We start from the raw sequence: 13,963 nt of genomic DNA, 5'->3' as shown, positions 1-13,963 counted from the left end.
TTATGTAATAATAATTAAAGGCTAAGTCTTAACTACTATTGGGCACCTTGCTTACACTACTTGTTTACTCTGTTTGATGCCATGGTCTGGAGCCAGTCCTGAACAAGTTACCTCTCTAATAGAGGAACATTTGACAGGCTCTTATACATTTACTTTTCATACTAAAACACAGCATTGTTTGAAGACCAAACCATGCTCCCTATGCATATTTAAGCATGATACAATGTTCTACAACACCCTACAGCAGTGATGGCGAACCTTTTAAAGACTCACACTACAACTAAAACCCACTTATTTATCCCAAAGTGCCAACATTTAAGTGCAATTTAAAGGTAAGATAATTTCTCATAAATGTTGCCATGTTGACCCTTAGAAATGAGATGGCTTCCTTGGATACGAGCACCTCACATTTTGGCAGCGGTGGCCAGACATGCACTATTGAGTCCTGTCTGACAACATGGATTCAGCAATCATTATTACAGGACGGCTGTGGGACCTGGAGTAACTCCTCGGACATTTATTATTCAGAAACTTTGTTTCCTTGTGCAATCCCTCCAGCAGAGGTGGCCGTATCCAAGGATACAGTATTGTTTCTAAGGGACCATATGACTACATTTATGAGAAATTTTCTTCACACAGGAACAATTTTTTTAATCTAAGTGAAGAAATGTATATATATGGCAGATTAATGAAACTGAATGTGAATGCTCTGACGAGAATACCCCTTTAATCAGTAACTTCTTGCTCCCTTCTCTGTCATTGTTTTCAAACGTATCAGGATTCTTAGAACACCAATACAGTAGAAAGAAAGGGTGACAAATTCAGGTTACCCTGAAATGGAAGAATTTTCAGGCCAGGGGTGGAAGCTACAATGATAATGCAGATCTGACGACCCCTTTCCATTCCTCCTGTAGTCTCAGGCAGCGCTGTCATTTTAAGATAACAGAGCGCAAAAAATCCTGGGCTGTCTGGGAATTTATAAAGATATCTTGTGTCCTCTTTGGTGATGACCTGGGTGCCCACAGAGTGGGCTCCGAGTGTCACCTCTGGCACCTGTGCCATAGGTTCACCACCACTGCCCTACAGGCCCTACATACCTGTTTTTTAACGTGATTCGTCATGATTCGAATCGGGTCTAATCAAATTTTTCCCAAAAATTTGTCGAACCAGGACGAACAGAATTTTAACAAATTTGCCCATCTATAATTGCCATATAGAGGCAACTCTTAATAGATGTTAGTATATCTCTGTATACCAATACAATTGTATTTGAAATGAATCATAATATTATTGAGTCTTTTAGGTAGGAAAAATCCTCCTATAGAAAGCAGTTGAGTCTCTTGCTTAAGGACATCTACCACCAGGATGAAAGACTGGTTTAAATCTCATCACCAGGAAAATAAAATGATGTAATTTAAAGTATTAATAGATTTTGTGTCAGTACACAAATTATATGATCCATGACACCTCACTTTAGTGTTGGAGCACATTAGGCAGAATATGTTTCCTTATCCTTGGACTGCTGATACCCGGGTGAGGAGTTACAGTAAATAAATGTGACCTCTCTATTTTGACAGAAGGAAGAATGTCCTCCCTCTCCAGTAATTGAAGTGGACAATCTGGAAGAATTTGTGCTGCGCCCAGCGCCGCAAGGTGTAACCATCAAATGCAAGGTCACAAGAGATAAAAAAGGAATGGACAGGGGATGGTATCCAACTTATTATGTGCATCTTGATAATGACAAGAAGGTATGGTATGCTCTGTAATACTGTACTCTTTGTATTTGTTTTTTATCAGTTCGTCATTCATTAACTCTCTATTCATCTCAAGGTGTTTCATAGACTATATTCAGCAACTCTCTGTCCAGTCTTTTTTCTCTAGAGACGATTTACACAGCAGGGAAGATGTTAACCCTTAGTGTTCACAGCTCGCACAGCAAAGACTATACACTTCATGTATCTATTTTACAGGTGGTTCTACTACTTATTCCATACTCCATTCAATGGAAGCTGCTTATACAGTGGTCAGTGGATTTAATTGTGGTAGTATCAATGAAGGTGATCAGTTCCTTCAGTTATTTTTTATCTACTAACTAGAGTTACTTCGTGAGAGAACACATAGGGGGTCATTTACTAAGGGCCCGATTCGCGTTTTCCCGACGTGTTACCCGAATATTTCCGATTTGCGCCGATTGTACCTGAATTGCCCCGGGTTTTTGGCGCACGCGATCGGATTGTGGCGCATCGGCGCCGGCATGCGCGCGACGGAAATCGGGGGGCGTGGCCGAACGAAAACCCGACGTATTCGGAAAAAACGCCGCATTTAAAAACCGAAAAAGTGTCGCTAGGGAAGCGCTTACCTTCACCTGGTCCGAGGTGGTGCATTCCGGCGCGTTGAGATGATTTTCAGCGCAGCAGCGCCACCTGGTGGACGGCGGAGGAACTACCTTCACAAATCCCGGCCGGACCCGAATCCTGTGCAGAGAATGCGCCGCTGGATCGCGAACGGACCGGGTAAGTAAATGTGCCCCATAGCATCATGGGAAGTGAAGGCAGCTTAAAAATGAACTCCTCCAACTTCACTATTGCTGAGTAGGATTTGTGACTTCAGAACAGAAAATGCTATAACTCTAAAAACAAAAGGATGAACAACACAATGTGGGCATGGTTAGGCTTGTTTCGAAAGAATGAATCACATGTGATTATAAAACACTATTAACTCTAAAAACTGCAACTCTTCATATACACTGTAAAATTATTAATTCCTGACAAAGAGCTCTGATATCAGGCACACTGAGTTTTCTCTTTCAAGTATAGACGGTCCCCTACTTAAGGACACCCGACTTACAGACAGCCCTTAGTTACAAACGGACCACTGGATATTACCGTAGTTATTTACTGTACTTTAGTCCTAGGCTACAATAAACAGCTGTAACAGTTATCACAGGTGTCTGCAACGAAGATTTATTGTTAATCCTGGTTCTTATGACAACCCAACATTTTAAAATCCAATTGTCACAGAGAACAAAAAATTCTGTCTGGGATTACAATTATAAAATATACAGTTCCAACTTACATAAAAATTCAACTTAAGAATCTATCTTGTATGTAACCCGGGGACTGCCTGTATCTACAAATATTATCTGTGGATATGTTGCATGGCATTGTACAAGAAATCCACCACAAAGCATTGTAGTGCATGGGTTTTTGACAATTCTTTACACACATTGCGAAAATAGTTGGCCACTAAACCACCTCAATCACAGATTTATTTTATCCACAGCAAGTAAGTGAAATGTCACTTAATGCCGCAGATGCCACTGCATTAATCAATGCTATGGATGCAAGAGATGTATTGTCAGAAACAAATATGATGGACTGGATGTGGGATTACCATTGGACTAACTCTGCAGCCATTAAGCATTCATGAAAAACCACCTAAAATTGCTTCCTTTCTGATACATATATGCTTCTAAGGTTGATTTCTGCACCATGATCCACAGCAATAATTGACATACACTACATTGCTACACTGCTGACTTACCTTGTAAAATGCCACTGCAAATCGTGAAACAAAACCTGTGCATCTAACAAACAAGTCAGAATAAAGCTTAAAGGACACCTGTCATCAGGTCTCTGCCACTAGTCCTGTCACCTCTACCTGTTGGAGCAGCTCACAAGGATCCCATCCCAGCCTTTATCTAGTTATTTCATACATTAATCATTGTAAAATCATCTATTCTTTATCATGTAAATGAGGCTGGTCACATGGTCAGAGGCAGTCATGTCACCCCTGTTCCCCCTCCCCTCTCCTCCCCCTGCTCATGTCTGTGTGTAATGTATAGTAAAGCATGGCTAGTGTGTGTGTGTTGCATCTTCTAACATGCTGCATCCTCCTAATATACAGGTGGGAGACACAGACATCAGCTACACATGAATCTGACATGTTCTGCTGTAACATGGCTGCAGCCTGGAGCTGCTGTATCTCTCCTAAACACACACATATGCACACACAGGCTGCATGGGGCGTGGCCACCAGCACCAGGGAGCACATCATTATACAGCCTCACATCATTATACAAGCTGTCAGTCAAGCACTGGGGGTGTGGCTGTGCCTCCCACTCATGAATAGAGTGGACAGCTTGAATATGCTAATGCTTCATTGGACATTTCACAGGTCATTTGCATACAGCTTTAGGACCTCATTGCTTAGGTTTACAGGCATGTAGAGGGACAATGAAGGGATAGAGGCAATGCTCTCTAATGGCAGTTTATGAAAATATATTTAGTTTAGGGGGGTTATTTTGCATGACGGGTTCTCTTTAAGATTTACAATAATGTGCTTTCATTTCATCCACCTTTCTATGTGCCAGGGTTTATAAAGTCCATTACAAAATAGTTTTAAAATAAATCTTCTACACAAGTTTACAAAAAGTGGAGTGAAATTTATTCATAAATCATTCAGGGGAGATTTCTGAAACTTACAGCCTAAGGCTACATTGAGACGGTTGTATGGGGGATGTATATGTGGCGATGTACACTCACCGTCCACTTTATTAGGTACACCTGTCCAACTGCTCGTTAACACTTAATTTCTAATAAGCCAATCACATGGCGGCAACCCAGTGCATTTAGGCATGTAGACATGGTCAAGACAATCTCCTGCAGTTCAAACCGAGCATCAGTTTGGGGAAGAAAGGTGATTTGAGTGCCTTTGAACGTGGCATGGTTGTTGTTGCCAAAAGGGCTGGTCTGAGTATTTCAGAAACTGCTGATCTACTGGGATTTTCACGCACAACCATCTCTAGGGTTTACAGAGAATGGTCTGAAAAAGAAATAACATCCAGTGAGCGGCAGTTCTGTGGGCAGAAATGCCTTGTTGATGCCTGAGGTCAGAGGAGAATGGGCAGACTGGTTCGAGCTGATAGAAAGGCAACAGTGACTCAAATCGCCACCCGTTACAACCAAGGTAGGCAGAAGAGCATCTCTGAACGCACAGTGCGTCCAACTTTGAGGCAGATGGGCTACAGCAGCAGAAGACCACACCGGGTGCCACTCCATTCAGCTAAGAACAGGAAACTGAGGCTACAATTTGCACAAGCTCATCGAAATTGGACAGTAGAAGATTGGAAAAACGTTGCCTGGTCTGATGAGTCTCGATTTCTGCTGCGACATTCGGATGGTAGGGTCAGAATTTGGCATCAACAACATGAAAGCATGGATCCATCCTGCCTTGTATCAACGGTTCAGGCTGGTGGTGGTGGTGTCATGGTGTGGGGAATATTTTCTTGACACTTTTTGGGCCCCTTGGTACCAATTGAGCATCGTTGCAACGCCACAGCCTACCTTAATATTGTTGCTGACCATGTCCATCCCTTTATGACCACAATGTACCCAACATCTGATGGCTACTTTCAGCAGGATAATGCGCCATGTCATAAAGCTGGAATCATCTCAGACTGGTTTCATGAACATGACAATGAGTTCACTGTACTCAAATGGCCTCCACAGTCACCAGATCTCAATCCAATAGAGCATCTTTGGGACGTGGTGGAACGGGAGATTCGCATCATGGATGTGCAGCCGACAAATCTGCGGCAACTGTGTGATGCCATCATGTCAATCTGGACCAAAATCTCTGAGGAATGCTTCCAGCACCTTGCTGAATCTATGCCACAAAGAACTGAGACAGTTCTGAAGGCAAAAGGGGGTCCAACCCGTTACTAGCATGGTGTACCTAATAAAGTGGCCGGTGAGTGTATATACGTCCTCCATAGGCAGGCAATGGGCAAGTGGCGCTGTATGGAGCTGTACGGTGCAGTATACGTGTGGCACTGAACCGTTCCGTAGCTGTGAAAAGATAGGACATGTATAAGCCGATCCGAGTATAAGCCTAGGCCCTTAATTTTACCACCAAAGACTGGAGGGTGGGAAATGCATTGGTCACAGACCCCACCAGTATATAGACAGCCAGCCGCCTATAGTATACAGCCAGCCCATCTTGCCCCCAGTAGTATACAGCCAGCCCATCTTGCCCCCAGTAGTATACAGCCCAGCCCATCTTGCCCCCCGTAGTATACAGCCCAGCCCATCTTGCCCCCCGTAGTATACAGCCCAGCCCATCTTGCCTCCCGTAGTATACAGCCCAGCCCATCTTGCCCCCCGTAGTATACAGCCCAGCCCATCTTGCCCCCCGTAGTATACAGCCCAGCCCATCTTGCCCCCCGTAGTATACAGCCCAGCCCATCTTGCCCCCCGTAGTATACAGCCCAGCCCATCTTGCCCCCCGTAGTATACAGCCCAGCCCATCTTGCCCCCAGCAGTATACAGCCTGCCCCCAGCAGTATACAGCCTGCCCCATGTAGTATACAGCCAGACCACAGTAGTATACAGCCAGACCACAGTAGTATACAGCTTGCCCCCAGTAGTATACAGCTTGCCCCCAGTAGTATACAGCTTGCCCCCAGTAGTATACAGCCTGCCCCCAGTAGTATACAGCCTGCCCCCAGTAGTATACAGCCTGCCCCCAGTAGTATACAGCCTGCCCCCAGTAGTATACAGCCTGCCCCCAGTAGTATACAGCCTGCCCCCAGTAGTATACAGCCTGCCCCCAGTAGTATACAGCCTGCCCCCAGTAGTATACAGCCTGCCCCCAGTAGTATACAGCCTGCCCCCAGTAGTATATAGCCTGCCCCCAGTAGTATGCAGCCACCTCCGCCAGCCCCAGTAGTATACAGCTTGCCCCCAGTAGTATACAGCACCCCAGCCTGCCCAGTGTAGTATACAGCCTGCCCCGTGTAATATACAGCCACACCAGCATAAAAAAAATAAATAAACTTATATACTCACCCTCCGGTGGCCCCGATGCGTAGCGCTGCTCCCCCGATATCCGCGCGGCTCGTCTTCAGGCTTCTGTGCCCATCTTCCTTCTTCTGCTGGGCGCCGCCATTGCGCTCTCCCGGGCCGGCGCCTAGTATGATGCGCCGCTGCTGACGTCATGCTAGGCGCCGCCCGGGAGAAAAACAATGGCGGCGCCGAGCAGAAGAAGGAAGACAGGCACAGAAGCCTGAAGATGAGTCGCGCGGACATCGGGGCCACCGAAGGGTGAGTAACACAGCTATACACAGCCGCCTCACCCCCAGTAACACATCTTTGTATCTACCTTCACCCCTACCAGTTATGCAGTCCCATTTAACATACACCTCAGCCCGCACCAGACATGCAGTCCCGCAGTTTATACAATTACACACATTTATACACTGATATATACACACACCTTTATATGCACACATAAAGTTCTACACTCGTATGCTTGCAACCAAATATATACAAGTACACACACACACACACACACATGTATGTACCCATATACATTTATACACTAATATACAGAGTATACACAAACTCATAAAGTATATACACACATACAGTATATATACATCACACATACGGCATACACATTATGTATATATATAGATATATACACACACACATTCAGTGTACACTGACCATATATACATATACATGCAGTATAAAAACACCATATGCACACATGCTGCATATACATACAGAATATACACACTTACAGCAAATACAGACACATTCAGTATATACAGCATGTTCACACACATACGGGAAATACACACACATTCAGTATACAGAGCATATACATACATACCATATACACAGCATATAAACATACATCATATATACACATATATATATATGCATATATTTAAATGTGCACATATATATGCTTATACAAATATATGCGTGTATAAATACAGTATATTCATCTATACACAGTATTTACATATATACACAGTAGATGCATATATACACAGTATACACACTTTATATACACAGTAGAATCATATATACACAGTATATAAATATATACACACTAGCTGCATATATACACATATATACACTAGCTGCATATATACACAGTATATACACTAGCTGCATATATACACAGTATATACACTAGCTGCATATATACACAGTATATACACATATAGACAGTAGATGCATATATACACAGTATATTCAAATACACACTTTATATACACAGTAGAATAATATATAGACAGTAGATGCAAATATACACAGTATATACACATATACACAGAATATACATATATACACTTTATATACACAGTAGATGCATATATACCCATATACACAGTATATACATATATACACAGTAGATGCAGTGGCGTAACTAGGAATGAGTGGGCCCCATAGCAAAGTTTTGGCTGGGGCCCCCTCCAACCATAGGTCCTAAATTTTACATAGGGGTTTCCATTATCTTTTTCTATTATGGAGGAGATTAACAGAGACTGGCAGTAGTTGAAGCTCTGCAGAAGGTTTCCTTCTACTGTATTAATAGCAGTAATAATAATGCTGGCGGCTAAACATGTTTCTCTGTTATAAGTAATGGTTATGGCGTTGGGGGAGGGGCTTCTAGTTACTGCCGGTCTCCGTTATTCTCCATAATGGAAGAAGATTAAGGAAACCAATCATGGCCACTCCTGCTCAGTACCAGTATATGGGCCATGTCTCCTCATCACTAACTAGTCAGGAGGTTTAACCCTTACACTGCTGAGCCACTAGCTGCGAGAAAGTAGGTTAAGGGTTAAATCTCTGGACTCCTTGCTTCATTTTACTAAAGTTATTTATAAGCAGGAACAGGAGCAGCAGAACCTTTCACTACATGCGCCAGCCGCTGCAGAATCCCCCAATACATGCGCCATTCGCCGCAAACCCCCCAATATACGCGCCAACTACCGCAGAACCCCCAATACAAGCGCCAACTACCGCAGAACCTCCCAATACAAGCGCCAGATGCCGCAGAACCTCCCAATACAAGCGCCAGATGCCGCAGAACCTCCCAATACAAGCGCCAACTACCGCAAAACCTCCCAATACAAGCGCCAACTACCGCAGAACCTCCCAATACAAGCGCCAGATGCCGCAGAACCTCCCAATACAAGCGCCAACTACCGCAAAACCTCCCAATACAAGCGCCAACTACCGCAAAACCTCCCAATACAAGCGCCAGATGCCGCAGAACCTCCCAATACAAGCGCCAGATGCCGCAGAACCTCCCAATACAAGCGCCAGATGCCGCAGAACCTCCCAATACAAGCGCCAGATGCCGCAGAACCTCCCAATACAAGCGCCAACTACCGCAAAACCTCCCAATACAAGCGCCAACTACCGCAAAACCTCCCAATACAAGCGCCAGATGCCGCAGAACCTCCCAATACAAGCGCCAGATGCCGCAGAACCTCTCAATACAAGCGCCAGATGCCGCAGAACCTCTCAATACAAGCGCCAGATGCCGCAGAACCTCCCAATACAAGCGGCAACTACCGCAGAACCTCCCAATACAAGCGCCAACTACCGCAGAACCTCCCAATACAAGCGCCAACTACCGCAGAACCTCCCAATACAAGCGCCAGATGCCGCAGAACCTCTCAATACAAGCGCCAACTACCGCAGAACCTCTCAATACAAGCGCCAACTACCGCAGAACCTCTCAATACAAGCGCCAACTACCGCAGAACCTCTCAATACAAGCGCCAACTACCGCAGAACCTCTCAATACAAGCGCCAACTACCGCAGAACCTCTCAATACAAGCGCCAACTACCGCAGAACCTCTCAATACAAGCGCCAGCTGCTGCAGAACCTCCCAATACAAGCGCCAACTACCGCAGAACCTCCCAATACAAGCGCCAACTACCGCAGAACCTCTCAATACAAGCGCCAGCTGCTGCAGAACCTCCCAATACAAGCGCCAACTACCGCAGAACCTCCCAATACAAGCGCCAACTACCGCAGAACCTCCCAATACAAGCGCCAACTACCGCAGAACCTCCCAATACAAGCGCCAACTACCGCAGAACCTCCCAATACAAGCGCCAGATGCCGCAGAACCTCTCAATACAAGCGCCAACTACCGCAGAACCTCTCAATACAAGCGCCAACTACCGCAGAACCTCTCAATACAAGCGCCAACTACCGCAGAACCTCTCAATACAAGCGCCAACTACCGCAGAACCTCTCAATACAAGCGCCAACTACCGCAGAACCTCTCAATACAAGCGCCAACTACCGCAGAACCTCTCAATACAAGCGCCAACTACCGCAGAACCTCTCAATACAAGCGCCAGCTGCTGCAGAACCTCCCAATACAAGCGCCAACTACCGCAGAACCTCTCAATACAAGCGCCAACTACCGCAGAACCTCTCAATACAAGCGCCAACTACCGCAGAACCTCTCAATACAAGCGCCAACTACCGCAGAACCTCTCAATACAAGCGCCAACTACCGCAGAACCTCTCAATACAAGCGCCAACTACCGCAGAACCTCTCAATACAAGCGCCAGCTGCTGCAGAACCTCCCAATACAAGCGCCAACTACCGCAGAACCTCCCAATACAAGCGCCAACTACCGCAGAACCTCCCAATACAAGCGCCAGATGCCGCAGAACCTCCCAATACACACACAAGTCAACTACTGCAGAACCCCCCAAACCATGAGCCAGCTGCTGCAGAACCACTGCTTCACATGTATTACTGACTGCGTCACATTTATTACTGACTGTACCACATTTATTACTGACTGCTCCACATTTATTACTGACTGCTCCACATTTATTACTGACTGCTCCATAATTTTGTCCTGGGTCCTAGATACACATGTCAGCTGCTGCAGAACCTCATATTAATGCAGAAAAGCAGTGGTGGGGGAAGATAAGTGGGTATGATGCAGAGGGGTCTGTATGTGTTTAAGGGACAAACTAGGAGAGGTGAGGAGAGCTTCTTAGCTGCTCCTGCACACAGGGGACAGTAAGGGGTTAATGCAGAGTGTGAGGAGACACTGGGGGGAGGGAGCACTTATCTCTGGCTGACTCAGTCTGCTATGGAGGAGGCTGCTGCTTCTCTGCAGGTGCTGCACGTTCTCCCTCTTCTCTGTATGAAGCTTCCCGCACTGCTGACATGCAGAGCGGGGATTGGCTGCAGGCTGGCAGGCTCCTCCCCTCCCTCTCTCCCTCCTGATAGCCTGCACGGAGCTTGCTACAAGGAACAAGAGAATTGGTGCCCGGCTCTAAATACAGCCCTGCACTCAGCGGTACCTGCCTATTAAATGGAGGGGCGTAACTACAGCCAGGGCGAAGAGGCCCGGGACACACAGCTAAGTACGGGCCCATGACCCTGCCGGGCCCCGTAGCAACTGCTACGTCTGCTACGGCTGTAGTTACGCCCCTGAGTAGATGCATATATACACATATATACACTAGCTGCATATATACATAGTATATACATATACACAGTATATACACATATAGACAGTAGATGCATATATACACAGTATGGAGGAAATGTGCTTACCGAAATTTCCATTTCTTTTAGTCCGTGAGGCAGCACACATATGGGATTTATCCCATAGGTACAACTCAGAAGAGAACAGGTTAACAAGCAGTAGTAGACAATTAAACAATTAGTGTCTTGGCTGACTCCACCTATATAAGGCCGGAGCACACACACAATCCTTGTATGGTATATAGCAATAACGTTTCATCATTTAAGGGCGGGAAAGTTGTGCTGCCTCACGGACTAAAAGAAATGGAAATTTCGGTAAGCAAATTTCCTCCTTTTTCGTCCGTTCGGCAGCACACATATGGGACTTAGCAAGCAGTACTTATGGGGAGGGATCTTAGTCGCCTGCTGAAGCACCGCCTTGTGTAAGGCTGAAGCCTTACACAAGAGAAGTCCATCCTGCAGAGATTTATAGACGAGGATGGAGAGGACCACGTGGCTGCTCTGCAGAACTGATAGACGTGGCAGAGCTCAGCTATAGAAGCTGATGTAGAGTCAGCTCTCAGCTGGTCTGGAGCTTCATGACCAAAGAGACTCAACAGCATCTCATGGAGTCAATGATCCATGTGGACAATTTGCCCCCTTATAAAAATTATTTGAAAATGTATTGTTTAAAAGAATTGTTCTGAAGACTGTAGAAATAGTTGGATGACGGCTGAGCAGGAAAGTAACATGATGCTTTCTGGTAGGAATCCTTGAAGGACATTGCATGGAGATCTGCAGTCCTCCTGGACGATGTCTTGGCCATCAAGCATGATCATGATCGGCGGCTTTTGAGGATTCTTCTGGCCTTAGGCTTTTAGTGCAGCCAGAAGATATATCCTTTGTGAGTAGGCGCCCTGGACCTCCACTCAGTGCTGGCCGGGATGTGTCATGTGACGTCACATGTCTTCATGCAGGAAGAAGATAGGACGGCCCGCTGCCTGGTCACACAGGTGGAGCCAGGTGCGGCAGGCTTAGGGACGGGCAGACCCCTCAGCATTGCGGCTGCAGCAGCTATGGTCAATAAGGCCAGGCCCGCCTAGGTACACGACATGCATAATTTATGATTCAGTCGTAGGTCCTGGGCTGGCCATTAGCATCACTGCTACGGTTGGTACAGCGATAGTAACGCCACGTCATATTTCTGATATCCAGAATACTTGCTAAGGACATCAAGTGTCAACAGCTGAAGATTCACCTCTGCTTAGTGCAGGGTCTTGCATTCTCTTGTAAGTTGGAGACTTCAGGAACCTTTTTATAGTAATGACTTATGTAGGCAGCAGCACATTGGAAGTATTAGAAGTATTGTAACGCTGGTCTGATTGGCTCACAGCTCCCGATGAATAGAGGACAATATCTTCTCTTGAGTGTTCCATGACTTATGATCCTCATCATCTCCTACATGGGACCCCAGAAAGACGTATCCCTCTGGCTAATGTGCGAGGATGAAGAATCCAGAATTTTCTTGCCATAAATTATTGGGACTGGTTCCTTCACTTCAGATATGGGCTCTGCTCATTGCACTACATCTATGGTGCCAGGCATTCGGCCAGTGCTCTTGTCACTCACTAACTTTTGTTAGCTGAAATCAGGGGAAATATTTCCAAAAATACATTTCTAGACTCTCATTACTCTTCTTCAGATTTGAAGAAGTTGAAGATTCAGAAGTTCCATGGAAATAACCAGTCCTCCAGGTATGGAACCTTTAAGGACATGACTGGCAATGCAGTGGGCAGGAGTCTGAAGTGCTATCCCGATGTTCTCCCAATGTGGAGGCAGGATGGGAATATGAAGATCTGATAGGATAGTTGATGCCGCGTAGTGATACCTCTGAGGCAGAGATATACAACTAGCAGATTGCTGGTCAGGATCTGTCAAGTGGGAAGGTTACAGAGTCTATACTCCATGTATTGTGGAGGACACCAGGCGTCTGATAAAGACTTTGGCCAATCTGAAGTGAAGGACCACCTTCTTATTGTTGATACTCCACCAGGCCAGATGCACTAACTCCCATGGTTTTGAGTTAAGTGGCTTTTTACCTACTCATGGAAGGTGTTGCCTGTGTCTGACCCGACCCTGTGTAACAAGTCGATGTGATGGAATGATAAACTCATCCTGCTCTTCCTTGATTTTTGAGTCTTTAGATCTTGAAAATCCAAATAATCCTTTTGGTGGAGCGTCCTTACTCCAGAGCTTTGTCCATACAGCTCTTCTTGCCATGACCAAAGCAACCAGGACTTCAGAGGAATCCTTAATGCTGGTAATACAAGCATCAGATAGCTATTGTGACAGGTCACATGGCCAGTGGTGGCACAGATTTCATCCCTTGGTCACTGGACCTCTAATGCCATTATCAGGTGTGGTCCATCCACGCTGAGAATATATAGACAGGACTGGGTGAGTAGGGAAGACGTCATCATCAGTGACTGGAAAGTAGAATCATCCTTTCCCTGTTGTTTCCCTTCAGGATCTTTAGTGGATTCCACTGGTGGTTACATTCTCCTTCCTCAGAAGGAAGATCTGGTCTGGGTCATCAGATTTAATCTCTGAGATTTAATATTCCTATAGACAAGAATCTGCAATAGAGAATG

General features: G+C 45.6%; 1 protein-coding gene across 3 annotated transcripts in view; it reads left to right on the top strand.

The window, feature by feature from the left end:
• The window catches only part of TULP1 (TUB like protein 1), a 264,106-nt gene that overhangs the window by 119,208 nt on the left and 130,935 nt on the right, over window positions 1–13,963 (top strand). For all 3 annotated transcript variants that reach the window (XM_072137212.1, XM_072137211.1, XM_072137210.1), the window contains one exon: window positions 1,578–1,748. In XM_072137212.1, the coding sequence (XP_071993313.1) occupies window positions 1,578–1,748 (171 nt within the window). The remainder of the gene's footprint in view (window positions 1–1,577; window positions 1,749–13,963) is intronic.

This window comes from Engystomops pustulosus, chromosome 2 (genome assembly GCF_040894005.1).
Source record: "Engystomops pustulosus chromosome 2, aEngPut4.maternal, whole genome shotgun sequence".
Taxonomy (NCBI): domain Eukaryota; kingdom Metazoa; phylum Chordata; class Amphibia; order Anura; family Leptodactylidae; genus Engystomops; species Engystomops pustulosus.
Note: the sequence above shows the minus strand (reverse complement) of the source record. Positions and strands in the feature narration are given on the sequence as shown.